Source organism: Podarcis muralis, chromosome 7, assembly GCF_964188315.1.
Source record: "Podarcis muralis chromosome 7, rPodMur119.hap1.1, whole genome shotgun sequence".
NCBI classification, from domain to species: Eukaryota; Metazoa; Chordata; class Lepidosauria; order Squamata; family Lacertidae; genus Podarcis; species Podarcis muralis.
In genome coordinates this window covers 80,942,979-80,970,567 of record NC_135661.1, presented here as the reverse complement: position 1 = coordinate 80,970,567, position 27,589 = coordinate 80,942,979, and the positions used below count along the sequence as shown (strand labels likewise).

Sequence of the window (27,589 nt, the reverse complement as noted above, 5' to 3'; positions counted from 1 at the left end):
GAGACCAGGTGTACAGGAGAACAGGTCCTTTAGACCTTTAATCCCAACCTCGCAAGAATTGGGACCAATCAAGCCAAAATGGTGCTCAACGGAGCTGGCCAATGCACAGTGCCTTCCCGGTCTTGCTGGACTACAACTCCCATCAGTTCCTGCTAGCATGCGGAATAGTCATGGATGATGGGAGCTGGAGTCCAGCAGAGGACCACACTGGCAATGCACCATGAGCCGTGTACGGCAGCCCACAAGGGACTCCATACTCCTCCTGTTTTGCTTCCGGCTTGAGACTGCTGCACCGAAGGAGGGAGACAGCCGAGGGAGACAGCATATTGGCCGAGGGAGACAGCATACAACTTCCGGGTCATGTGGCCAGCATGAATAAGCCACCTCTGGTGAACCAGAGCAGTGCACGGAAACACCATTTACTTTCCCGCCATAGTGGTACCTATTTATCTACTTGCCCTTTGACGAGCTTTTGAACTGCTAGGTTGGCAGGAGCAGGGACCGAGCAATGGGAGCTCACCCCGTCGTGGGGATTCAAACCGCCGACCTTCTGATCGGCAAGTCCTAGGCTCTGTGGTTTAACCCACAGCGCCACCCGTGTCCCATGTTATGTGTGTGACTACAATATATGGCATGCATGCTTGCCGGGATCAAAACTGGAGCAGACCGACAGTTCATTAGGCTCCCTGTCATCGCGCTGCTCTATGCCTTCTGATCAGTGAGCTGTGCCAGGGCAGCTTTGATAGCCGTGCCAAAGTGGAGGAATCTCAGCAGGGGTTGCGCTCCTTCCTCTTGCGTGACAAACCGAGTTTGCGAAAATTCACTCCCTGACACAAGTTGAGGAGCTCAGCACTCTGGATCTGGTTGCCTGTGGCCCACGTACAAACTCACCGTCTGTCAAGCCTAGAAGACTCTCAACCTGAATTTGATATTAAAGGCCAAGGGAACCCACACTCCCCTCCCTTAATAAAGCCTGGCAAAGGCGGGCAGCGAGCTTACTAAGATGGTGGTGACTGTCAGGTTCTTGTTGGCAAGGCTCTCTGAGATGTTGATGTCCAGCGTTGTGGCGTTCATGGCAAGAGTCCTGTTGGAGTACCACACCCCGATCTGCAAATAAGGAAAAGCGTGTTAGAGGGTCTCACTAGAAGAGGCAAGGGGAACCTTCTCCAGCTCAAGGCTGCATTCCCTTCTGTGCTGGGCCCGGGGGTAAACCCAAGCAACGCGGTCCAGGTCCGGTCCCGAATCCAAGGATTCCGTGAGGAGTCAGTCCCAGTGGCGTAGCGTGGGGGGTGCGGGGGGGGGGGGCAGCCGCACCGGGCGCAACATTTGGGGTTAGGGCAAATCCACAGGTTAGGGGGCGCAAATCCACGGGTTAGGGGGCGCAAATTACTTGCCTTGCCCCGGGTGCTGACAACCCACGCTACGCCACTGGTCAGTCCAACATGGCCAAGGCAAGTCACAAGGCAGGAAACCAGGCTAGGTCAGGCACAGGGTCTCGGGCAGGTTCCAGCAGCAATGTTGCTCCCGCAACCTGGGGTGGGGTCCGACAGCCTTTTATCTCTGTCAGGGTAACAGCCGGTCCTGATCCCCCGGTGACTCACCTCCCTGTCTCGCCCAAAGGAGAGCACTCCTCCTGCGAGTACTCAGGTCTCTCCTTCTCTCAGACCCGAGTCTCTGCAGCTCAGGAGATGTCGGTGGGTTACTAGACCTAGAGGCCGCCTCAGCCTCTCCTGACACAACTGGTAGTGGACCAGCTGTACGTGATTGCCCAGCAGAGGGTTAAGAGGTAAACCCCACATCTGGAGCCAGGGCAGGCTCAGGCCCCTGACTCGGCCCAGCTGGTGCTTGTTGCAGGGGAACCTGCGCAGACTGGGGCTCTTCAGAATCAGGCCCCAGACTCGGATCAGATGCCGCCTGAGGCAGAGGATCCGGTGCGGACTGAGACTCCTCCGGTTCCGAGTCCGAGCCCAAGTCCCAGGCCATCACACCTTCTGGGAAACTTCCCAGAGATGCCAGGGCGGGCGGGGCTAGAAGGATGGGTGGGTGGGGCTAGGACAGGTGGGCGGAGCAATGAATGCACAGCCATACTTCCCTTGTCCTCAGTTCAGGCGCGTAAGAAGCATTACCGGGGTTCAAACACACATTCCAGCCAGCCAAAAAACAACCAAGGAGGGTATGGCCTGAGGAAAGGGGGTGCAGCTGAGGAGAATCCAAAGGGCCATACCGAGTGACCTGGAAGGCTGCATTCGGCCCCCAGGCCCCCAACCCACCCCTGACCTGGACTGTTTTATCAGCAGTGCTTGAAATTAGCTAGGTGCCAGGCATGTTTTGTGACTGGCACAAGTTTGATCGCTACCATGTGGAGATCTCTGGGTGCCAGGCTGGCGACTGGGAAAAGCAAAACGTCACTTTGAGAAGGATCTGAAATATCTCCCTTGAAGCTTGAATTAGTTTTATTCCAGATTGTTTTATTTGATGTTTTAATGTGTTGTGAACCGCTTTGAGGTTTGTTCTTTAAAGCATAGAGCAGTATTGAAACGGTGTCAGGGACTGGCTGGACACTGAGGAGCGGATACTGAGGAGTCGTCAGCGGGAGAAGCAAGGTTGGAGACAGACTTGGTAGAAGGGCAGCAGCGATCTGGAGGCGTCTGTGACAGCCAGGAGACAGAGTCAGAGGCCCGAGAAGCTGCAGGACTGGAGAGTGAAGGACAGTTGCAGGAGGAGGAAGAGAAGAGGCCTTAGAATTCTGCACGTAGAAACTTCAGACTTTGGGAAAAAACTGGGCTCGTATCTGGAAACCTGGCCTGAATCATTTCGCTTTCTTGCAAGATGAGCACTGAAATATACTCAGAGTCAAGAGTGGATTTCACGCTCCTTATTCAGCTCATAGGGGTGAGGAGGAATGAATGTTTCCCCAAAGTATCTACTTTATATACATTAGTTACACAATGGGCTGCACGTGATTGGCTAATTCTGGGATTCTCCTGTAGGCCAATCAGGTTGTGGATTCACTTCCATCTGGAGCTGGATTGGGTGGGTCCTGCAGACCAATCATACTGCTGCATTGTTCTGGGACCAATCAGACTGCTGCATTCTGAATCCTATTGTTCTAGGACCAATCAGACTGCTGCATTCTCAATCCTATTGTTCTGGGACCAATCAGACTGCTGCATTCTGAATCCTATTGTTCTAGGACCAATCAGACTGCTGCATTTTGGATCCTATTGTTCTAGGACCAATCAGACTGCTGCATTTTGGATCCTATTCAACTCAGTACATAACAAGCACACAGCGGACTTCAACCTGCAGCCCCTCAAGGCTACAGGAAATGACCCAACAGGAGTAGATGATTTGCAGTTGAGGAACTATAAATGCATATTCTGAACTGCATGATTCGGGTTGCCTTTGCTCAGAACCTGGACTGGGAAGGGAAGGCCAGTTTAAAGGATAACTCCCCACTTACCTCCCGGTGCCCATGGCGGGCTTTTTCCAGGATGCGCAAGGTATAATTGGTTCTCTGGCCCTTGCTGTTGAACTCTACACGCCCTGTCAGCCCGTCATACTCTACCTGGCCAGGGATGGAGAGACAGAAATGGGGGTTGGGAGGGAGAAAAGACAGAGAGGGAAACAGGAAAAGAAGGGAAGACAGTGAGATATGACCAGCCTGCAGTGAAGGTCACAACCAGCTTGAGTTAGCCAGCACCGGATTTTTACACCCCCCTAGATTCATCAATATATGTGAACTGTGGGTTCCTCTCTGCACATCATTTTAAGGCAGTGTGTGCACATACGGAGGTTATCAAAGATGCAATGTGCAGATTTACTTTTTGAAATTAAATTACTTCCCCCCCGTCCCAAGTGAAACTGAGCCTGCTCCAGATTGGCTGAGGAGGTGTGATGTAGGGAAGCCTGGAGAATGAAGTTGCCAGAGCTCTGGCTTTCAATCGACTGATGTGTGCCCTTCCTCCCCATCCATTGGCCGGGGCTGCAGTGACATCATGGAATGTTTGTGAACATTCCGAATTGCTCGGGGGGGGGGGGATTTTGTAAAACAAAGGGCCTACTTACAGAAGGAACTGTTTAATGATAGCATGAATAGTTACAGGGAGGCAAGGCCTCGGAGACCTGACTGCTACACACAGGTAGCAGAAAAGGCAGGAGGGCACAGGGTGATGGGAGGAGGAAATAAAAGAGTTTGGTAGGCCATTTTGAGAGACCAGGCTATTAAATCTCAGCTACCCACCAAGGAGCAGTTGGGGAAGTTGAGCAGTATGTATCATTATCTCTGCAGCTGCATTATAATACCCAAGCATGCTCATCCAAGAATATTTATAAAAGGATGAATCCGACCCACCCCACTAAAGGGCCAGAAAACTCACTACCCTCCCAATTAACCATCAAACGCCTAGGTACCGTATTTTTTGCTCTATAAGACACACTTTCCCGCTCCTAAAAAGTAAGGGGAAATGTGTGTGCGTCTTATGGAGTGAATGCAGGCTGCGCAGCTTTCGATGAAGCCAGGAGAGTAAGAGGGATCGGTGCGCACAGATCCCTCTTGCTCTCCTGGCTTCAGGGATAGCCACGCAAAGCCTCCTGAGCTCAGCCTGACTGCTCCTCCCTCTTCGCTCAAGAGGCTTTGCGTTGCTTTCTTGTCTCTTGTTTTCCTCCTCTAAAAACTAGGTGCGTCTTATGGTCGGGTGCGTCTTATAGAGCGAAAAATACGGTGAATAGAAATGTTTTACCCAGGCAATTAGAAGTAAACCATGTCGGCACCAGACGTACTTCCCTGGGGAGAACATTTCGCAAACAAGGAGCCACCACCGAGAAGGCCCACTCTCGCACTGCCCTCTTTTGCACGCCCTCAGAGGAAACAGACAGAGAAGCATCTCCAATGGCGAGCGCAGTGTCAAAAAGAAAAGAAAAGAATAAAGACAAGAAAAGAGGAGAAATCCACCACAGGGCCACAATTTCTGTCGGAAAACTTGGATCCCATTCTTATTTTTGGCTCAAACCTAGGCAAATGTTTGTTTCTGGAGCAAATATAACCTGCACAAGGCCTTAATCACAGTCAGGACCCTCCTCATACTGTGTAGGTGCCTTGATATTATAGGAAACAGCCTGCCCACTGTGAGCACAGCCACATCTCACCATGCGCAGGTAGTTCATGAGGCTGGTCCCATGCTGCCAAATGTTAGACGAGGTGCAGGCCAGGGGTTTGACCCCGATCTCCTGGCTGCGGTTCAGCTCTCGCACAGCACTCACCACCACGTGCACCGCATCGAACATCAGTGCCGCCGACAGCTGAAGGGGAACAAACAGTTCAGCCAGCGTTTAATTATCAAGCAGCTCGGAGGGTGAGGGTACCTGTTATTATTATTAAAGGTAAAGGGGCCCGACCATTAGGTCCAGTCACGAACGACTCTGCGGTTGAGACACTCATCTCACTTTATTGGCTGAGGGAGCCGGCGTACAGCTTCCGGGTCATGTGGCCAGCATGACTAAGCCGCTTCTGGCGAACCAGAGCAGCGCATGGAAACGCTGTTTGCCTTCCCGCTGGAGTGGTACCTATTTATCTACTTGCACTTTGACGTGCTTTCGAACTGCTAGGTTGGCAGGAGCAGGGACCGAGCAGCGGGAGCTCACCCCATCGCGAGGATTCAAGCTTCCAACCTTCTGACCAGCAAGTCCAAGGCTCTGTGGTTCAACCCACAGCGCCGCCCACGTCCCATTATTATTATTAGTTTATTATTTAGAGCATTCCCCCCCCACTCTTCAGGTGAAAAAACTTAAGTAAGATAATCCTCACCCTCTAAAAGACATGGCACAAAAGGAAAAGGGGCTGATGAGGAGGAGGGGGAAAAGGAAACTCAGGCTCCGGTTCTCAGTTATGAAGTTCTTATATGTGTTCTTCCAAGCATGCCAGGGCAATGAAATCTCCTGCAATTGTTTCTTCCCTGGCTGACAGATGGGAGCCAGGTTGCGCTTCCAGCTGTCAAAACGTTCTTTCTGGGCCTCTAGCCTATCATCTCCGTTCTACTCTTACTTCTGCAACTAGGCTCAAACATCTCTGCCTCTGCAAAGCTGGAGGTGGATGAAATGAGTCATAGTTACTGAGCAAGGCTGGAATTAATGTGTTTCTCAAATGGACAGCCATGTATCTTAACATCAGAATTGAACATTCTGCATTAGGGATGGGCAAAACCCCCACCAAGAAACCTAATTAACCTAAATTGAAATTATTTTCGCTTTCCTAGAAATCACTCAGAAGTTTCGTCAGAGGAGGCATATCCAAACTCTTCTCAGAGTTCACCTGAGGGGGAAAGCCTGTGAAAATGCAAACTAAATCTTTAAATGCAAACTAAAATCTAATTTCATGGGAGAGAAATTTGATTCACTCCACATTTAAAGCTGAATCTATCAAATCTGAAACAACAGGACAACCGAAACCCAGCCATCCTTTGAAATTAGCACTGATTTGAATTTTGAGAGGCCGCCAACAGACGGACAACTATAAAAAAAATATGCATAGGTTAGGTAAAAGTGAGCCTTAAAAAATGAACATATCCATGAAAATAACATGCAGAAATGCATTATATCAGGAGAAGTTGCTTGCAAAAAAATGTGCAAAGGAGTCAAAACAGCATTCACAAATGTGTATTGCAGTAGGAGAATTTTTCACCAACATTCTGAAGAATTTTCGTGAGGATCTAAATAAATAAATACGTCAGAAATTAGCTGCAGAAACATGGAGAACCCAATTTAAGATTGGGAAAACGAGAAGCCAGAAGAAATGAAATTGACATGTTCTTCCATCCCTAGCGGCCGGTCATTCTAGTAGAGTCACTTCACAGAATTCGGTAGGATTTCTCCTATGCACAACATTGCCCTTGTACTTACCGCAGGCCCCGGGTAAGGGCTGAGCTCACAGTTCTCCCGCCATGACATGTTGAGGCTGCGGACAAACTCCATGTAGAAAGGATGGCTGGTGTTAAACATGGAGAAGCCCAGGATGTTGGAGTGCTCATCCACAATCTCATCCAGGTGCAAGATTGGGAAATCCTGTGAGGAATAAGTCAGGAGGCGAAGAGAAGCAGAAGGAGGGGAGATGGTGAGCAGCAGAGTTTCACAAATTACCCTATTTTTCCATGTATAAGATGCCCCCTATTTTGGGGGACTCCAAATTGGCGCTGTGGGTTAAACCACAGAGCCTAGGACTTGCCAATCAGAAGGTTGGCATTTCGAATCCCCGTGACGGGGTGAGATCCCGTTGCTCGGTCCTTGCTCCTGCCAACCTAGCAGTTCGAAAGCACGTCAAAGTGCAAGTAGATAAATAGGTACCGCTCCGGCGGGAAGGTAAACGGCGTTTCCATGCGCAGCTCTGGTTCGCCAGAAGCAGCTCAGTCATGCTGGCCACATGACCCGGAAGCTGTACGCCGGCTCCCTCGGCCAGTAAAGCGAGATGAGTGTCGCAACCGCAGAGTCGTTCGTGACTGGACCTAATGGTCAGAGGTCCCTTTACCTTTACCAAATTAGGAAAGTGGGGGGAGATTGCCCAGAGTTATTGAGCTTTTTGGGGTGGCCTGCACTTGTTCAGCATTTTTTAGGGGGGACTGCCTAAATCGCTCACCCACCTGACCTACACTGCCACTCACACATGTCCCAAAAGAAGAAGACTTTGGATTTGATATCCCACTTTATCACTACCCGAAGGGGTCTCAAAGCGGCTAACAATCGCCTTTCCCTTCCTCCCCCACAACAAACACTCTGTGAGGTGAGTGGGGCTGAGAGACTTCAGAGAAGTGGGACTAGCCCAAGGTCACCCAGCAGCTGCATGTGGAGGAGCAGGGAATCGAACCCGGTTCACCAGATTACAAGTCCGCCACTCTTAACCACCACACCACACTGGCTCTCTCTTGTCTGTCCCCTCACCGGCAGAAGCCACCAATCGCCCACGCGATTGCGACAGCGACAGCAAATCAACACCAGCCATTGCCACAGCCACCAATGACATGCCAAATAGCTGCTGACAATCTCCGAGTCATGGCAGCAACCAATCCCATGTCGCCCCTATGTAAGATGACCTCCAATTTCTAACATTTTTTAAAATTAAAAAAAACCTCGTCTTATGCACAGGAAAGTACTGCATGCAGTCAAGTGTCCTGTGTTTGGGGAAATTGAAGGGGGCAGGGTTTCAGCACACCTGGAGTGCAATGGACTAACCTCACATTGGAGAAACCTTCTTCCTGATCAAGAGGCAGGAAAAGCAACAATGGTCTTCCTCATGCCATTTTTATTGGATTTTAAAATTACTTTAATCAGGTTATAATATTCTGAATTACTATATTTGCAGACGATGCTCTTTTGTGATTTGCTCATCTAACCTCTAGTTTATAATCTACTGAGTTACAATTATTATTATTATTATTATTATTATTATTATTATTATTATTATTATTATTGCTGTGCAGTAGCTTTAATGAGACCACCGAGGGAAATCAAGAGCTGAAACGCATTTGGGTTTGGTTGCAGCTTGTTATTTTAATGGCTCGGTTTTACTGATTTTTTTGTGTGTGTGCTCTGTGATACTTTATGAGCCATATGCATTCGGTTTTTAAACATCAGGTTTATTTATTCTATTCCTGCTTGGAAATTATTACTATTATTAATATCATTTTGCTCTGGATACAAAGAGAAATTCACATTGTTCATTTTAATTGGTGCTATATTTCATGAAAACATTGCTTTGCGGTTTATGCATTACATTAGCCTGCGTGTGTGTTTGTGTGTCTCCCAGTTTTTTCCATCTGTCCCTCATGCCAGTTCAGCTAGGTCTAATTCTTCAACCTGAGAGGTTATTTCTGTATCTCCCCATCATACTTCTTTATATTTCCAACCCATTCATATCCCATCCTTAAAAAAAAGCTCACATCACTATAAATGGATTTTTGTCATTTTAGCTTCACAACAACCCTGTGAGGTAGGATAAGCTGAGAGAGAGCAGGTTAGCCAAGGCTAATATCCAGTGAGCCCCATGGCAGAGAAAGGACTGAACCAAGGTCTTATTGGTTCAAATGCAACACACTATCCATTAAGCTCCCTAGATACCCAAGATCTTCTTATGCATAGAAAGTGGGCACTCTTTTGCAGCCTCTGACTCCAGAGCCTTGGAGTTAAGACAATGGCTAAAAGAAAACATTCACCTTATCTGAGCTGATTTGGCAATGGAAAGGAGAACCAGAGTATTTGCCCAACACCAAGTCACACTACTTTGGGAGAAAATTATGACAAACCTAGACAGTGTCTTAAAAAGCAGTAGACATCACCTTGCCAACAAAGGTCCGTATAGTTAAAGCTTTGGTTTTCCCATTAGTGATGTATGGAAGGGAGAGCTGGACCATAAAGAAGGCTGATCGCCGAAGAATTGATGCTTTTGAATTATGGTGCTGGAGGAGACTCTTGAGAGTCCCACGGACTGCAAGAAGATCAAACCGATCCATTCTGAAGGAAATCAGCCCTGAGTGCTCACTGAAAAGACAGATCCTGAAGCTGAGGCTCCAATACTTTGGCCACCTCATGAGAAGAGAAGACTCCCTGGAAAAGACCCTGATGTTGGGAAAGATGGAGAGCACAAGGAGAAGGGGACGACAGAGGACGAGATGGCAGGACAGTGTTCTCGAAGCTACCAGCATGAGTTTGACCAAACTGCAGGAGGAAGTGGAAGACAGGAGTGCCTAGCGTGCTCTGGTCCATGGGGTCACAAAGAGTCGGACACGACTAAACAACTAAAGAACATTATTATTACAGTCACTGGCAGTGACTCTTGAATTGCAGGTGGGGGTCTCTCTCCTACCCCCACCCAGTGACACCAGGATTTAACCTGGGACCTTCTGCACGAGAAGCATGTGCTCAGAGGCACCGTCTTTCATCAAGAGTTCTCAGGGATGCGCAGAGATGGAGCTAGCTGCTCTGGTACCCGGAGCAGAGAACATGCTGTGCAACCAGGGGCAGGGCTAGCTGCCCGCGGGGGCGTGGCGAGTGTCCCGGGGGGCACCATCCACAGCAAGCGGCCGCACCCACCGTACCCCCTTCCTCCATCAGTGGGGTTGTGTGGAACATGGTTGCAATGAAAATATGATCTAGTTGAGATTCTTGCAATAAAGGGGGTTGGACTAGATGACTCTTGGGGGTCCCTTTGAACTCTATGGTTCTGTGACTCAATGAAACACTTTGAAACAAACAAAAATACACCCATGTTACTTCACACACACACCCACACACCCACACACCCAATAAAATTCAATTGTTTTACGGTCGATCACTAATCAGTGCAGGCAAAACCGCACGGTGTCTATTTGCATATGTTTTGGGAATGTGTGAGAAAATTAAAATCTATTGATGCTCTCCATGTTATTGTAGCTTGAACAAGCCACGGGGTATGAATTCTCAGATGGCGCTTTGAGGATTCCGTTAAAGGATTCAGAATGATCTTGATGTGCAGATAATGAGGTAGAAATGGTCATTAATCTGCTCACAGCTGCTAAAATACATTTATAGGGTAGGGAGAGACTCTCTCTCTCTCTCTCTCTCTCTCTCTCTCTCTCTCCTTCTCTGGTTTTATTTATTTATTTACTTTTCGAATCTGGGATGCAGCCACAGCAGTGAAACGTGCTTATCACATAGATGCCGCAGAAAATGAAATGTATAACGCTAACAACTTTGTAAAGACAATGGATGGTATTCATAATGTTCTGGAACGCTACGCTTCCTGATTTTTGTGCAACCCCATTTGTTGTTTGCTTTGCTCGAAAGATTAATTTGTATGGAGGCATTTCTCTCCCTCCTTTTTTCCCTTTGGAATGCTGCTGTTCGTTCAAATAACACTAACTTGATCTTCAATTACAACCCTATATCCACTCTGCTGGGAGGAAGCCCCACATAATTCGATGGGACTTGCTTCTGAGACAGAGTTATGCTGCTATATGTTAAAATAATTCTGATTTTCTTTTTCTTTTGTTACTGTTCTTGTGTTTGTGAGCTGTCGGTGGGCTTGTTACCCGCTAGTGTGCGTCTATGACTATGGATAAATACGCCTGGGGTATTTTAATGTTCTGATATAAATATTACTAATGCTACGGATGTTTTTTAATGAATCAGTTTAATGACTATTAAGAGGGAAAGAGATTGATAGTTATCCCAGGAGCGTCTGCTTAGCTTAATGCATCATTGCACTTAGTTTAAAATTAACTTTGCAAATTCTTGCTGCCCAGTAATGCTGGATATTGTTGCCTATGATCTCATAGAAATATTGAAAAAAAGAATGAAACATGACATATTCACTCTCCTGTTTAGCTAGATATAGCTAACCTCTCAGCTTGCCCTTTTCACCCTGTGTTCTTCACCTAGCTTCACCTTTTAGATCTGTGTTTTCTGATAATAATAATAATAATAATAATAATAATAATAATAATAATATTTATTATTTGTACCCCGCCCATCTGGCTGGGTTTCCCCAGCCACTCTGGGCGGCTTCCACAGAGACCAAAAATACACTAAAATGTCACACATTAAAAACTTCCCTGAACAGGGCTGCCTTAAGATGTCTTCTGAATGTCAGGTAGTTGTTTATCGCTTTGACATCTGATGGGAGGGCGTTCCACAGGGTGGGCGCCACTACCAAGAAGGCCCTCTGCCTGGTTCCCTTTCTTGCTAGCGTGACAAGACAAACACAGAATGAAAATAGTTTTGGAACTTCAGCACTTAAGGCCGTCAGCATGACCTAAAACCATGTCTTGTTGTGAACCTTCGTAGAAATTCATTGTTTAAGAAATTCTGGGATCGGTAGGTGAAACATCTATGTATATTTTTCTCCCATGCCCCGCACTGTTTGCAAATGTGATAATAAGCCTGCAAAAATAAGGTACAGTGGAATTTTGGGGAGAGTACATACAGTATCAAGTTCCTTGAAAAAATCCTTTTACACACAAACACACCCAAAAATTCACAGCCAAATATTCAGCGCAGAAAAGGGAAAAGTGTACGGACTGCCTCTACTGCTTACAATTTTCCCCTTCCATTCGAGAGAAACTGGAATACACCTTTTTGAATTAAAAAATTGGTGGAGTTACTGTACAGGGAGAGAAGGACCTGACTTTGGGGCCATTAACGCTTGGGCAGAATTGCTCATTTCCTAAAATCTGCTGGCAGATTGCTGTCAATTCAGGGCAAGGGGAGCTGGTGAAGGTCCATCGCTTGGTTTCTCAGCAAACGTTCCAGCGATGCTCCTTCAGCAGAGCTCATGACAGCCAAGATCCGTAATGGCAGCGCTGTCTGCAGGGGAGCAGCAGACTCAGCCAGTTGCTCACACCGAGCACGGCTGAGTTACGTTGGGAACATCTGGCGAGCCGTATGCCTCCGGCTGGGATCCCGTCAAGTCTGATACAGCAAAAGCAGGGTCAGTCCCGGTCAGGCCAGGAATGGGTGAACAAGTTAATCAGCATTCTTCCCGGCAGCGGCTCTGAGCCACCACCAGGTGGGGCAATTCCAGCTAAACCACCATCACAAACACCACCACAACAGCTGGCAAAAGGACAGCTGTCCATCATACTACGGGGCAGGTAGGGTGAAGTAAGTAAAGGTAAAGGTACCCCTGCCCGTACGGGCCAGTCTTGCCAGACTCTAGGGTTGTGCGCTCATCTCACTCTATAGGCCGGGAGCCAGCGCTGTCCGCAGACACTTCCGGGTCACGTGGCCAGCGTGACAAGCTGCATCTGGCGAGCCAGAGCCGCACACGGAAACGCCGTTTACCTTCCCGCTGGTAAGCGGTTCCTATTTATCTACTTGCACCCGGGGGTGCTTTCGAACTGCTAGGTTGGCAGGCGCTGGGACCGAGCAACGGGAGCGCACCCCGCCACGGGGATTCGAACCGCCGACCTGACGATCGGCAAGTCCTAGGTGCTGAGGTTTTATCCACAGCGCCACCCGCGTCCCTAGGGTGAAGTAGGCACAGCCTAAAATGAGCTGGGTTCAGTTCCCCATAAGTTAGGAGAAAGCAGTGAGAAAGCAATATGAAGAACAGTATTGCATTTCTATGGTTTGCCCCAAACTTCCCAGCTCTTAACTTGCAATTCCATGCATTCCTGCTCTGCAAAGGTAGGTGGCTTATCCAACGCATAGGAGGGCTAGATTTCTGTTCCATATTCCTGATCAGGTTCTATGGCTTGGCCCTAACACAAGGGATTTGTTTTATTAAGCTTTTATTTATTTCATAAGATGTAGCCAAGGTTGCATGTGGCCCAAGTCTAGACCTTCCAGGTTCAGGATCAGAATTGTGTGCCCTGAGTAGCTCAGCTTTCATTTTCTGTTTGTTTGTTTGTTTGTTTGTTTGTTTGTTTGTTTGCTTGTTTGTTTTAAAAAAGCAGGTTTCTAGTCCTCAACGCTGTAAAGATAGGTTTGAAAGAATGAGGGCGATCACTACCAAAATCTCAGGAGCTGAGAAGAAACAAGCCACTGGGAAAGGATTTTAAACAGTCATGGAGTGAGGGGCTCAGTGCTCTACACACCTGTTTGCATCTCTCCTTTAAGAGCAGAATGATGGCATCTAAGCATTCTGCAAAATTCAAGTGGGTTAGGCCGGACGCTACGGCAAAGTACCTTATGAAGAGAGACTTTGTTTGTGTGGGTAACCCTGTGTAGAGGACCTGTGCCACTATTTATTGCAGTGCCCATTATATATAGACCCAAGAGACCGATTCATAAAACCCCTGTTTCCGAATGGAACTCACTTGAAGAGGGTGGAAAGGGTGAAATGGCTGCTGAGCGATACCAATGACTGTAACTTATAAAACAGCACTCAATGCATTGGCAGCTAAGAAGATCAGGCGGAAAGAACTAGATAAAATAGCGGTCAACTGCATAGAGGATTCGGATATTTAATTTGGCACATTTTACTAGAGAATCTTCTGCTATTCTCACCAGAGTGGTGCATGCTCTGGTTATCTCTCGCTTGGACTACTGCAATGCGCTCTATGTGGGGCTACCTTTGAAGGTGACCCAGAAACTACAACTAATCCAGAATGCTGCAGCTAGACTGGTGACTGGGACCGGCCGCCGAGACCATATAACACCGGTCTTGAAAGACCTACATTGGCTCCCAGTACGTTTCCGAGCACAATTCAAAGTGTTGGTGCTGACCTTTAAAGCCCTAAACGGCCTCGGTCCAGTATATCTGAAGGAGCGTCTCCACCCCCATCATTCTGCCCGACACTGAGGTCCAGCTCCAAGGGCCTTCTGGTGGTTTCCTCACTGCAAGAAGCCAAGTTACAGGGAACCAGGCAGAGGGCCTTCTCGGTAGTGGCGCCCGCCCTGTGGAACACCCTCCCACCAGATGTCAAAGAGAACAACTATCAAACTTTTAGAAGACATCTGAAGGCAGCCCTGTTTAGGGAAGCTTTTAATGTTTGATGCATTACTGTATTTTAATATTTTGTTGGAAGCCGCCCAAAGTAGGTAGCCAGATCGGCAGGGTATAAATAAATTATTATTATTATTATTATTATTATTATTATTATTATTATTATTAATGCAACAAACAATATTAGTAATTGTGACCAAGGTTTATATTGTATGTGTGGTGCCTGATGATTTTGATGGTTATTGCTGTTTTTCCTTTTGTTATTTTTCTGAATGATGCCATGGGCTATGGCTAGCGCAATAAAAGTCTATGATGATAATGATAAAGAAGTGGGTTAGGCAGATAATTGGCATTACCTCGGTGAAAAATCTTGACCTTTCCCTCCTCTTTCTTCTTGTAGTATAAGCAACCACAAGCACACCTGTGCCCCCATCTTTGAAGGTCAGGTGGATGGCAGGAGGGGACAAGGCTCCACCCCCCCTCTCAGAAATGCAGGGGCGACTCCTGCTTTCGAACATGCCACGTGGTTTTGTTTTCCTGAGACTTTCCCAAGAGATAGCAGGATTGATTGTCATTTTTTTTACTGCTTCTGGCTGTAGCTGTTTCATTTCTGCTGTTTTCAGGTTAATTGGCACTTTATGTTTCATGCTGATTCTTATTGTCATCATGCATTTAACGCAGCAGCATGGCTGGATCTCTACAAAGCACGAAGGAGTAGGTTCTTGCCCTGATGAGCTTGCAGCCTACCGTATGTTCTGGAGTACAAGATGACTTTTTATCCCTGGAAAATCACCCCAAAAGTCGGGGGTCGTCTTATACGCCGGGTATACGCGTTGGGGAGGAAGAGAGGGAGACAGTGAGCAGAGGCGCCCTTTCTGCCGTCGCTCCTCCTCTCTCCCCACAGAAGGGGACGCGGAAAGTCCTTCCAAGCACGCGCTTGCTCGCTCGCCAAACACCTCACCTTGGGTTGCTGCTGCAACAGCAGAGGGGTGAGCACTCTGCCCCTGGCGGCGCTCAAACTCTATAACTCTAAAACTCTAAAATTGAACAGCAAAAGTTGGGGGTCGTCTTATACGCCCAGTCGCCTAATACGCCAGAATCTACGGTACATTCCAACACAAGAGGAGCAACAGAGCTGGACTCCCCGCAAGGAATCTTGGGAACTGCAGTTCCTCCCCCACAGAACTACCACTTCCAGCACCCTTAACGAACAACATTTCCCAAGATTCTTTAGGAGGTGAAGTCCTGTGGTTTAAGTATGTGGTGCATAAAGGTAAAGGTAAAGGGACCCCTGACCATTAGGTCTAGTCGTGGCTGACTCTGGGGTTGCGGCGCTCATCTCGCTTTATTGGCCGAGGGAGCCGGCATACAGCTTCCGGGCCATGTGGCCAGCATGACTAAGCCGCTTCTGGCTAACCAGAGCAGCGCACGGAAACGGCGTTTACCTTCCCGCCAGAGCGGTACCTATTTATCTACTTGCACTTCGTGCTTTCGAACTGCAAGGTTGGCAGGGGCTGGGACCGAGCAACGGGAGCTCACCCCGTCGCAGGGATTTGAACCACCGACCTTCTGATCAGTAAGTCCTAGGCTCTGTGGTTTAACCCACAGCGCCACCTGCGTCCCTGCGTATGTGGTGCATACCCAGCCCCAGATTTACATTTGGCAAAGGGGTTGACAGAAGCTGGCTTGCAAAATGATTCTGTCTGGATCATTGTACTGCCCCGCTCTAAATCTCCAATCTTTTCACCTTCCAACGAAAAAGGGACAAAAACCCAAAAAAACTGAGACTGAGCATCCCTTCACTGTGAGAAGCAGCATATATAAAAAAAACACCAACGTACCCTCCAGCTGAATTTCTGTGGCAGGGTCACCCTTCGTCAATGCTAAAACAATTGCTGAACCAGATCCAATGTTTCGCTACAGCAGGGGACAAGGACTCCCTTTTCTGAAGCAGGGGTCAGTTGAGGGAGGAAGGAGATGCAAGCTGCAGCCCCAACACAGATTTGCAGCTGGAAAAAAGCTGCCCTCAGATCCAATTACCCCCTTCTCTTCCCCAAAACCCCCCAAAAATGTTCAATTTCTGAAATGAAGAGAGGAAACTGGGCACAGGAAGCTGTGTACACTCTAGGTGGGAGATAGAGGTAACTTGATCGAGCTCCCCCCCCCCCTTTCTTACAGGAGGGTTAATTGGTGCGTTCCTAATGCATAGCTAGCGTGATTTACAGGTACGTTGTAATTTCGCTGTTTTGTCTTGCTTTGATTGATTCATTGCACTGTGATTGTATATTTACTTTGCATTGTATTTTATAGTTGCTGCTTGGGGAGCCTTTGAGCCAAAAAGCAATAATTAAAATAAACCACGACCATAACGTTTTTGGCAGCATCACATCTATAGCTCTGCCCCTTCTCTCCTGTATTTTATATCAGACAGGTCTGGGTTTTATGGGGAGGAGAGAGGGGCTCTCTGCAAGTACTGACTGGACAAGAGGGTGCCTGCAAGCATGTGCAGAGGTGAAACAGGAAAGGTGGCCGAGAGGGTTGGGGCACGACAATCGCAAGCACTCTTGGATGAAACAAATGATCTTAACCCATTTTGATCTGGGTTTAGACCTGTTTATAGGAATGAACCAGCTTTGGTCTCCCTGACGGATGACGACTTTTATTGGGAGGAGGACACAGGGGAAAATGTGAACCTATTGTTTTTATTTGGTCTCTCAGTGGCTTTTGATCCCATTGGCCAGTTAGAAAGCACGGGTCCGAGCAGTTTGCAGTTTGCCCCGGAAAACCTGCTCTTTAGCACTGAACGTGAGCAAATGTCCATCTGCACAAAACCTGATTCACAGTTGCTCCAATTCAGTGGTAAAAAACAGGGATTGTAGGGTGAGAACAGGCAAGACAAGCAGAAGTCTGAATGAGCTATATGTGGAATGGGTGTTGGAAGTAGAGTTCTACCATATTCCTTGGACTGATTTCTGTTCCGGACATGGAAGAATGGGTGAGACAATATTGGCAATTTCCACCCCATTATCCTTTTCAGCAGAACTCTCTGACATCCCTACAAACCACCCAGGCTGAAAATATAGAATTGTAGAATTCTAGAGTTGGAAGGGAGACCCCCAAGGTTCATCTAGCCTAACCCCACACAATGCAGGAATCTCAGCTAATGTGACACTGGTTTATGCTATCGTTCCACTGTCCGGCTCTGCGTTTTCTAAACTAGCAGGAAGGAGCTCTTCCAGGGTGAGAGATCTGCGTCACAACACACGTTTAACTGCTGTCGAGCTACAGCTCCTCTCCATTGCACAAACCAGGGTGGGATGTGAACATGCGCAAAGATACACAGACACACACAAGGGGCTCCTTTGCCTGCATAGCATGGTCTCAGTACTAACCATAGTGGTCAGGATGTACTTGTAGAACGCGGTCGTCATCCCAAGCTCTGAAGCCTAGAAAAGGAGAAGGAGGAGAATCAGTTTCCAGGAAGGACCCTCAGGTCTCTGAGCTCCCCCACCAATGGTGGACCCTCAATATTCACCAGCTCTGGTTTTGCTGCAATCCTGGATGAGGCCCCTCCTATTGTTTCCAGCAGCTGGTATTCAGAAGCATCGCTGCCCCTGACCGTGGAGGCAGATCTCAGCCATCATGGCTAGTAGCTTCTCAGAGCCTTATCCCCCTTGAATTTTTCTAAACCCCCCCTTTCTTTTATTAATGTAATTATTAGAAAATGTGAACCGGTTTACACAAACCATAAAACAGACACAGAGATTTTTCAGTAGGAGTCAAAAACCAGTTGCCCTAAAAAAACAACAACTCAAGTATACATAAAATCAGTTCAAAATATACATTTGTTTTTAAAAGGGAAATTGCCTCTTAAAATGCATGTGCATCTTATTTTTAAAAATATGTTTGTTTTTTAAAAAAATGTGTATACTGCTGCTTCTTTTTCGGTCAAAACCTCTAAGCAGTTCTTATGGGTCCTAATAAAATCACAAACATTTGTCATGCTATGTAAGTGAAATCTCGTTTCGTCATGCTATATAGCGGAATCTCATTTTGTAGCAAAATCTCGTTTATAGCAAAATCTCATTTCAACCCCCTTTTAAAGACACCCAGGTGGGCGGACATGCCTGACTCCTCTGAGAGAACATTCTGTAGTTTAACTACGCTCTGTTAGAAGAAGCGCTTCCCAGTGGCGTAGCGTGGGTTGTCAGCACCCGGGGCAAGGCAAATAATTTGCGCCCCCTAACCCGTGGATTTGCGCCCCCTAACCCTAACCCCCAGATGTTGTGCCCGGTGCGGCCGGCCCCCCCTGCACCCCCACGCTACGCCACTGACGCTTCCAACTTGCAACTAAAAGAACTACCCCCTTTCTCCAATGCTGAACTACAACTCCCATCAACCCCAGCAAGCATGGCTGATGGCCGGGGATGGTGGAAGTTGTAGTCCAGCAACCTCAGACTAGCCAAACATTCCCTGTGCTTGCTCTAACCAGTGCTGCATCTTTTCCCTACAAGAAACGGGCTCTGTTGTGTTTAAACCTTCCTGTCATTAAACACCCCACTCCATGTCAATGTAACTGGAGTTTATATGATACCAGCAGCAGTTGTGTTTCCACTTCTGCCGTTTTAATTTGGCTGTGGCTGCCTTGCATTCTTACTTCAAAATCTGATGCGGCTTAAATCCTAACTAAGATGGCTGAACATCCCGCCACCCCATTCCCCGGTTCACCTTACAAACTACAGGCCTTTATTTTATTTTTTGCGAGCGTTTTCACAAACCCTTGCAGGCTTTTGCAAACCGCTTTAAAGGGATATTTTAAAAACTCGATCGTTTCCACCGCCACCATCCACACTTCGAGGCAATAAGCCACCCTGCCACAGGGGCTTCTCTTTACCTCAAGGGTCTCCTGCGTGCGGCAGGCTTTTGCCCACAGCAACCGTTTTCCCACGAGCAGCTCTTCAAAGCTGGGCGGGGAAAGGGGGAGTGCTGATCGGGACGGGGGCGTTTCGAGGATTCTTTTCAAGTATCTGCAAAAGCCCTCGAGCTACTCGGAGGCAACGCTTGCAAAAACCCGACAGAAGCTGAGGCGATCCATGGGATGCTGAGTGGAGGCCTGCTGCTGCCTTCCGGTTTCGTGGCAGCTGCCCGAACCACAGAGCCCACACCGCTAACTGCAATCAGTGCGGCGCTTTCATCCCCAGGACAGAATCAAGTTTCTAGGCCTGTCACCACAAGGATCAAGAGCCCCCCCCCCCAGCCCCCATGGCAGAATTAGGGTTGTCATATTTCAAATAGTAAAAACCAGGACACCCCAAAAGTTTTTGTAGGAAAACCCCAAAGTTGTTGAGTGTTTTTTTGTTTTGTTTTTTTTATAAAAATGCCAAAACAACACAATTTTCCGATTCACTTCTCTAAGATCCAGGACAAAGCTCCGCCCTTCAGAAATTCCCCCCAGACTTCAATTCCACCTTTGAAATCCCAGGGAAACGGCAGCCCTAGGCAGAAATTATTTATTATTATTATTTCAAAACCAGGCACCTCCTTACCCACCTCTGGGAAGGGAGCATGAGGGCTGAGGAGGGTCATCAAATGTTGACCTCTTGCAGGACACCCTAAAACCCATGCCTGCCACTCCCTCTCCTCACCTTCTTGAGGATGAGATAAGAGATGGAAGCATTGGCGTCGATGATGATGGTGGAGATTTTGTCGTCCCGGATCTCCTTGAGCAGCGGCGTCGGGTCGTTGGTGTCATCGAGCATCCGGATCGACAGCGTCTCCTTGGAGATGAGAAACTGACGCACGAGCTCCTCCAATCGCAGCAGGCCTGGTGGGCGCGAAAGGAACAAGGGGTTGTGCCAACATTTCGCCCAAGCCAGAGCCCAGCCCAACCCGCCTGGCTTCAGAGCTTAGGACTTGGCCCGGGAACCATCCGATCAGGACATAAAAGCATTTGAACACCTCTGCTTTTATATATATATATTCTTGTGCCCAGAACTGTAGTATAGGAAGCCCTGCTTTGCATACTAATTTCGAAGGAGGCTAGGGCTTCAGGTAATCCAAGCAGGGTCTTCTCTGTGGTGGTGCCAACACTAGGCAGTGGGATCCCTGACCAAGTCTGCCAGCATTCAGTTTTGAAGGAAGTGAAGGAGCTCCGTTTTCTTCACATCTAGTCACTGGGGCCAAACTAAACAAGTACAGTGGTACCTCAGATTACAAACGCTTCATGTTACAAACTCCACTAACCCGGAAGTAGTACCTCGGGTTGAGAACTTTGCCCCAGGATGAGAACGGAACGTGCGCACCGGTGGCGAGGTGGCAGCGGGAGGCCCCATTAGCGAAAGTGCGCCTCAGGTTAAGAACGGTTTCGGGTTAAGAACGGGCCTCCGGAACGAGTTAAGTTTGCAACCTGAGGTACCACTGTATTTTAATTTTAAAATGCATATTTTTAAAACGATCCCCAATAAAGCCAGAGTTATGACATTTGAGAACCGCTTCCATCCCCATGGCTCACATCTCTGTGAAATCTGATTGGTCCCCCTCTGGCCCCGCCCCCATGAGCACAGCATTTGGCCCCTCCCACTTTGCCCTCTCCGTTCTCCGCCAAAGAGCTCAGCCACAATTTCTCACACTCAGCCTTGGCGCAGATGAGGCTAGCCGAGGGGTAGTTGAAGGACTTGAGAATACGGGATACAGCCAGGCTGACGTCCTCATTGCTGGGGTAGAGGCTGACGGAGGCGAAGCGCAAGTACTGCAGCTTGGGGGTCTCCTCAGGACCCACCTTCACGTGGGGGATCTGGAGCAGAGAAAGAAGCCGTTTGTTTACAAGCCTCCCCATGTCCTCCTCTGCAGCCGAGAAGTCAGCACAGAGGCTGTCTTCGTTTAGATCAGCTTCTGCAGAACAGAAAACTCTTGTGACAAGTGTTACATGCAGCAAATTAATTACAGTTCCATAGACTGCTTAAAGCAATCAAAGCCTTTTGGGAAGTCTATTATATACTGGGTGGGCTACCGAACCAGATTTCCTCCCCTTTCTGTCACCGACTGCAGAAAGAGGTTGAGGAAAATTTAAAAAACAGCCGGAGCTTCAAGTAGGAGTTAGGACAGAGACGAAGAGAAGGATGGGGTCTGTAATAAGAACCCCCAGCAGCTCCGAAAGTTTTAAGCATGCTTTCCTAGGCAACCATTAATTCAGAACGGTTGAATTAATTTGAATTAATTCGTTTGCTGTAACCTGCCTTGGGATCCGTCGGTGAAGGGCAGGTAATGATTTTAACAGTAATAATAATGCCATTACAGTATATGTGATTGGTAGCTGAGCTGTGGACCAGGAACATTTCTTTGGCATAAGTTTACTAGGCGGCTGTAGGTAAGTCACTGCCTTTCAGCCTCCGAAGCTGCGATAGTAACCAACCTTACAGGGTTGTTTTATGGCTCATGAAGGTGATGAAGAAGATGGAGGTGCTATTACCTCTTTCTCCCCGCAGATGTGGCTAACAATGGAAGCAGAGGCCGGACTGGAGGCTGGGCCCAGGACAGAAACTACGCCTTTGGGCAGGATCTGACACACTGTGGTGCGGGGGCAAAGAGAACAGGAGAAAGAGGTTATACAGATTTATTATTATTGTACTCTTCAGCTGGTTCTCACACCTGTGCCCAGACCACCTGAGCAAAGCCACATGGCCTTGCACACTTAAACCTCATGGAAATTGCCTTTTCACTTCCTCCTGGTCACCCTATGACATGCACACAAACATCCCCACCCGCTGGCTCTCACAGCTGGCCATGAGGGTGATTAAGTTGCCTTGGCTATAATTCTGTCCACCTACCCTGCTGCCCCAGACCTCTGACCAAATTGTCTGCATCACCTTTCAAAGTCTGCAGCTCTTCCCACCTGGTCAGGGGATGGAAGAAGGTCCTGTCCCGTTCCGTCCCCCACTCTGCCCTGTATTCACAACCTACATACAGCGCTGTTTCTGTTGGGCTGCGGTTCATCTTCTACCAAAAGCTATCCTCCCCTATGGTGAAATGAGGCAGCATCTGGGATTTTCTAGTTTGGAGGAAAAGGTGACATGGGGCAAATGTATAAAATGATCGGGGGCGTAGAGGATGTGACTTGGAAAAAGCTTTTCTCCCTTTTATCCTAATGCCAGAACTCATGGATCTCCAGTGAAGCTGAATGGGCCAGATTGAAGAGAGTATTTCTTCGCACAGCACATAGTTAAACTATAGAACTTTCTCCCAGAGGTGGAAGTGACAGCCACTGACTTAGATGGCTTTAAAAGACAAGTTCATGGAGAAGAAAGCTATTGATGGCTACTAAACACAATGGCTATGCTCTTCCAGGCGGAGGGCCTTCTCGGTAGTGGCACCCTCCCTGTGGAACGCCCTCCCATCAGATGTCAAAGAGAAAAACAACTACAGTCATACCTCAGGTTATAGACACTTCAGGTTGCGTTTTTTCGGGTTGCGGACCGCCAAAACCCGGAACGGGTTACTTCCGGGTTTCGGCGGTGGTGCATGCGCAGAAGCACTAAATCACGCTTTGCACATACACAGACGCGCCGCTGCAGGTTGCAGACGCTGCGGGTTGCAAACATGCATCCTGCACAGATCACGTTCACAACCCGAGCGTCCACTGCATCTGACTTTTAAAAGACATCTGAAGGCAGCCTTGTTTAGGGAAGTTTTTAATGTTTGATGTTTTATCGGGTTTTTCATATTCTGTTGGGAGCCACCCAGAGTGGCTGGGGAAACCCAGCCAGATGGGCAGGGTATAAATAATAAATCATTATTATTATTATTATTATTATTATTATTATTATTATTATTATTATTATTATTATTATTCCTCCACAATTGGAGGCAATAATGCTTCTGAATACTGGAAACCACAGTAGGGGAGAGTTATGAAGGAGAGAGAAACACTTTTCTCTGTCCACTTATCTCATGCCATACATAAGTGGACAAACTTCTATCATGGCCCCTCTTACTAGCCTTTTCTCTAAACTAAAAAGTCCCAAACGCTGCGAACTTTCCTCATGGGAGTCTCTCCATCCTGTTGATCATCTCAGTTGCCATTTTTGGAACCCTCTCCCAACTCTACAGTATTCTTTGTGAGGTAAGCCCCTCCCCTGCCCCTCATGAGCTTCGTAGATCCTTTCACACCCCAGTATTGCACACACGCGCTCACACACACAACCTACTGGTGTCGGTGGTCTCGTACTGGCTGTCCCGCTGCAGTTCGAAGATCTCCACCTCGACTCGGGCTTTGGCAGGCACCTCGATGATGCTGTTAATGTGCTCGCGTGCTAAGGCTAAGGCCAGTCGCTCCCCCCGGCCACACACTGTCTGGTCATCCAAAATGGCGGCTGGTCATGGGGGACAGCAAGGCAGGGGTGAAGAAAAGCAAGAAGTCAGTCACTGCGGCCCGGCCTGCTCATGGCGGATATTCTTTCCTCTGCAAACATCACTCATGAGCACCCAAGGGGTCCCTAAACAGGGGTGCCTTCTGCCCATTGGGACCGGGAGGGTAAAACGTAGGTGGCCAATAGCACGCTTTCACACCCATCAGGCCTGATGGGATTGGAGGAGCTTAGGGTGTCAGTTTCTCATCTCCAAGGAGACGCTATCGACCTGGATGACGGATCGCACCAAGGATCCGATACCACTGCTCAGGGAGATTCAAGGGATGGTAAGATTTCAGCCATCATCCTTGTTGCCAGTGCTTCCATCTCTCATCTCATCCTCAAGAAAGTGAGGAACAGTGGTGGTTGATGCCCATTGGGTCTGGTAGGGTTGAAAACAGGGAGGCTGAGGGGACCAACCAGTCAATAATTCTATTTGTAGGCTGCCTTTCCAGAGTCAAAGCCATGCTCAAGGCCGCTTGCAACATATAAAAAAATCGCATAATTACAAGCATACCAAAAGTAGTCATAAACAATAAATAAGCAAGTACACAACGAAACTGAACAATTTCCACATAAATCATAAGATCTAAAATAAGGATACATAAAATAATAATAATGTCAATAACCACAGCAAAAACAAAAACCCCTAAACAACTGCCAGAGCTAATGACAGGCAGAGTCATCTGATTCTGGGTTTGTCCCCATTTTTCCTCCCTGCTCAATTCTACAAGGGCAAATCTGAAACCACAGTGGAAGAACAGGCAACTGGGCATGTTGTGAGTGAGAAGGCATGCAATGGCTTTCTGAGTGCAGAAGGAGATTTCTTCTGAAAGTGTGGCACAGAGGAAAAAGTTTGAGAACCATTGGGCTAGAGTGATGGGCTTTGACCAGGAATGGAACTCTTGCGGACTTCCAGATGTTGCTGAACTCCAACTCCCATCAACCCTAGTCATGGGCCATACCGGCAGGGGCTGATGGGCCTTGGAGTCCAACAATATCTCTGGCGTAATGGTTGCCTAAAGCCCACCAACTAAACCCGCAAAGTCTTTTTAAACTACGTCAGCCTTCCTAAGGAGCACAGAGTGCCAGGAAACTACTCCTTATCCCAAAGCATTCCTTTCCCCCAGAATCAACATCACTAGCTCCACAGAGAGCAATGACAGCAGATGACACGTTTTGTCAGGATTCCTGTAATGAAGGGGGAGAGCTCTGTCAATGACCATTAACTGTGACAGCTAAGTGGAAGTTCTGGGAGTGCAGGCAGTGTACTTCCAACTACAAAGGAAGGGAAGAAGGAAGGGCAAGCACCGTCACACCTTCCCTGAGAGCATCCTGATGGACCTGTAGCTACTACGGTGCCTCCATTATGGCACTTAGGGCAGCCAGATGCAAAAGGGCACAGAGCTCCTGTACCTTTAGTTGTGTCATACCTGCTACCCCTGCTGAAATTTCCCATGTTTGCACCACTATTAAAGGAGCAGAAGCCCTGCCCTATTTTTGCATCTAGCTACTGTATAGTACTGCATGGACGTGATATGTGTTTCCTGCAACACAGGGGTAGGGAAATCTCAGGGGCCAAACAGGACTCTCTATCCAGCCCTCGAAAATAGGTTCAGGCCACACACTGGCCTTATTTCACACCCTGAATTTTTATTTTTGCCTGGCTGGAATGCGTCGTTAAATTCTAATAATGTCTCTCGCTTGTCTGGGTGGATAGAAAGACGCATGCGTAGAAGCTTACTTACTGTACGGTTACAATTTAATGGCTTGCTCTGCCTATTTTAATCCTTGGCCCCACCCGACACTGACACAGAATCATATCATAGAATTTTAGAAGTTGGAAGGGACCACAAGGGTCATCTAGTCCAACCCCCTGCAATGAAGGAATCTTTTGCCCGATGTGAGGCTCAAACCTGCAGCCCTGAGACTAAGAGTCTCACACTCTACCTACTGAGCATGTGGCCCTCTGAGAGTTTGCCAGAATGCACACTGCCAGTGATACCTTTTCGGTGGCAGATTTGGTAAAGGTAAAGGTAAAGGTACCCCTGCCCGTACGGGCCAGTCTTGACAGACTCTAGGGTTGTGCGCCCATCTCACTTAAGAGGCCGGGGGCCAGCGCTGTCCAGAGACACTTCCGGGTCACGTGGCCAGCGTGACAAGCTGCATCTGGCGAGCCAGAGCCGCTCACGGAACGCCGTTTACCTTCCCGCTAGTAAGCGGTCCCTATTTATCTACTTGCACCCGGGGGTGCTTTCGAACTGCTAGGTTGGCAGGCGCTGGGACCGAGCAACGGGAGCGCACCCCGCCGCGGGGATTTGAACCGCCGACCTTTCGATCGGCAAGCCCTAGGCGCTGAGGCTTTTACCCACAGCGCCACCTGCGTCCCTCCGGCAGATTTGGAGGCACCATTAAATTGGTTTGGTGGGAAGCTGCCATGGGGGCTTCGTGTGTCCTGCCCATTCTTCATTTGTCCATTTGTTTCACTTGTCACAGATGCTTTTAGCTGAGATTCCGTGCATTGCAGCAGGGGGTTGAGCTAGATGTCCCCCAAGGTCCCTTCTGGCTTTGCAAACCTGCAATTCTATTCCCTCTGTGGAGCTCAAGGCAGCGTGCATAAGGTCCTCAGATCTCCCGCTGACCAGACCCAGACCAGCTTAGCTTTCAGAGCATGCCACCTGCACCCTGTGGCAACCTCCCCATGGCATCTCAGCCCTGCCTCCACCATAGTAGAGTTGCCAGCTGACCAGAAAATAACAGCTATCATGCAGCAGCAATAACAACAACAGCAACAAAAAGCAAACAGCATGTGGCTTTTTGATGGTGCAGTCTTAAGCACTGTCGCCTCCTAACATCTGCACATGATGCGCTTCAGGAGTGCCTGAAGCCAGTAGGAATGGCTGCTGCTGCACAGAAACCAGCCCCGCCAGATGTGCTCGCGTTGGAGAAGGCAGCTGATGCCAGGGAAAGCAGCGGAAAAGCGGAGGGTCCTGGACTGCTGCACAGAGGAACATCGGAAGCTGCCCGGTGCCAATCCAGACCGTTCGGTCCATCTAGCTCAGGACTGTCTACACTGTCGGAAGTAGCTTGGCATTGTTTCAGGCAGGAATCTCTTCCAGCCATACCGGGAGATGTCCGGGATTGAACCCAGGGCCTTCTGCTTGAAAGACGGGACTGAGCCATGGCCCTTCGCCTCCCTTCAGGCAGCGGCAGCTGGTGCCTGCTGGAACTGGCAGGGCGGAAGACAGAGAGGACCACAGCCGCTGGACACAGCCAACGTCTGGCACAGCCAACAGATTTTGGGTTTGTCCCCCACCTTCCTCCCTGATTAGCTCTGCACAGGCAGCACAGAGTGAGGAGGAGGAAGATGGCAGGCAGGACCACTCCCATTCCCAGAGGCCACTGCTCCTTTCTCAGATCACAGAGGCAGCCCCCTCCCCACTTTTCTGGCAGAGGATGAAAAACCCAACCATTTCCTCCAGCTTCGGAAGACTTGAACGTACAGCATGCAGCAGCCACACAGTCTGCAATCCCTAGCTGAGGTTTGTCTGTTATGGATGGATCCTGCCCTCTCTAATCCTGCCCTAAGGGGCCTTTACCCTTTCAACTCTCACCGGAACAGAACTGCTGGGGAACAGTGATAGGGTGGGCCTTGCTGCCAATTTGATGGGCATAGATAAATCACTGCCTCTGTTGTTTTATGTTTGGGGGGTGTTGAATGGTGGTGCAGTGTGGGGTCTCAAGGGAAAGGGTCTTGAAATATACTCAGAGTCAA

At 48.5% G+C, this 27,589-nt stretch overlaps 1 protein-coding gene across 3 annotated transcripts in view; it reads right to left on the bottom strand.

The window, feature by feature from the left end:
- The window catches only part of GRIK5 (glutamate ionotropic receptor kainate type subunit 5), a 97,648-nt gene that overhangs the window by 25,895 nt on the left and 44,164 nt on the right, over positions 1–27,589 (bottom strand). The window contains exons 3-11 of one of the 3 annotated variants that reach the window (XM_028742287.2): positions 23,614–23,778; positions 21,879–21,976; positions 21,038–21,203; positions 20,056–20,234; positions 17,803–17,856; positions 6,898–7,059; positions 5,149–5,301; positions 3,464–3,568; positions 1,000–1,107 (exon numbers count right to left, since the gene is read on the bottom strand). In XM_028742287.2, coding sequence (XP_028598120.2) covers positions 1,000–1,107; positions 3,464–3,568; positions 5,149–5,301; positions 6,898–7,059; positions 17,803–17,856; positions 20,056–20,234; positions 21,038–21,203; positions 21,879–21,976; positions 23,614–23,778 — 1,190 coding nt within the window. Of the gene's footprint in view, positions 1–999; positions 1,108–3,463; positions 3,569–5,148; positions 5,302–6,897; positions 7,060–17,802; positions 17,857–20,055; positions 20,235–21,037; positions 21,204–21,878; positions 21,977–23,613; positions 23,779–27,589 lie in introns of those variants that run through there. The other 2 variants (XR_013393768.1, XM_028742288.2) reach the window with 2 other exon arrangements.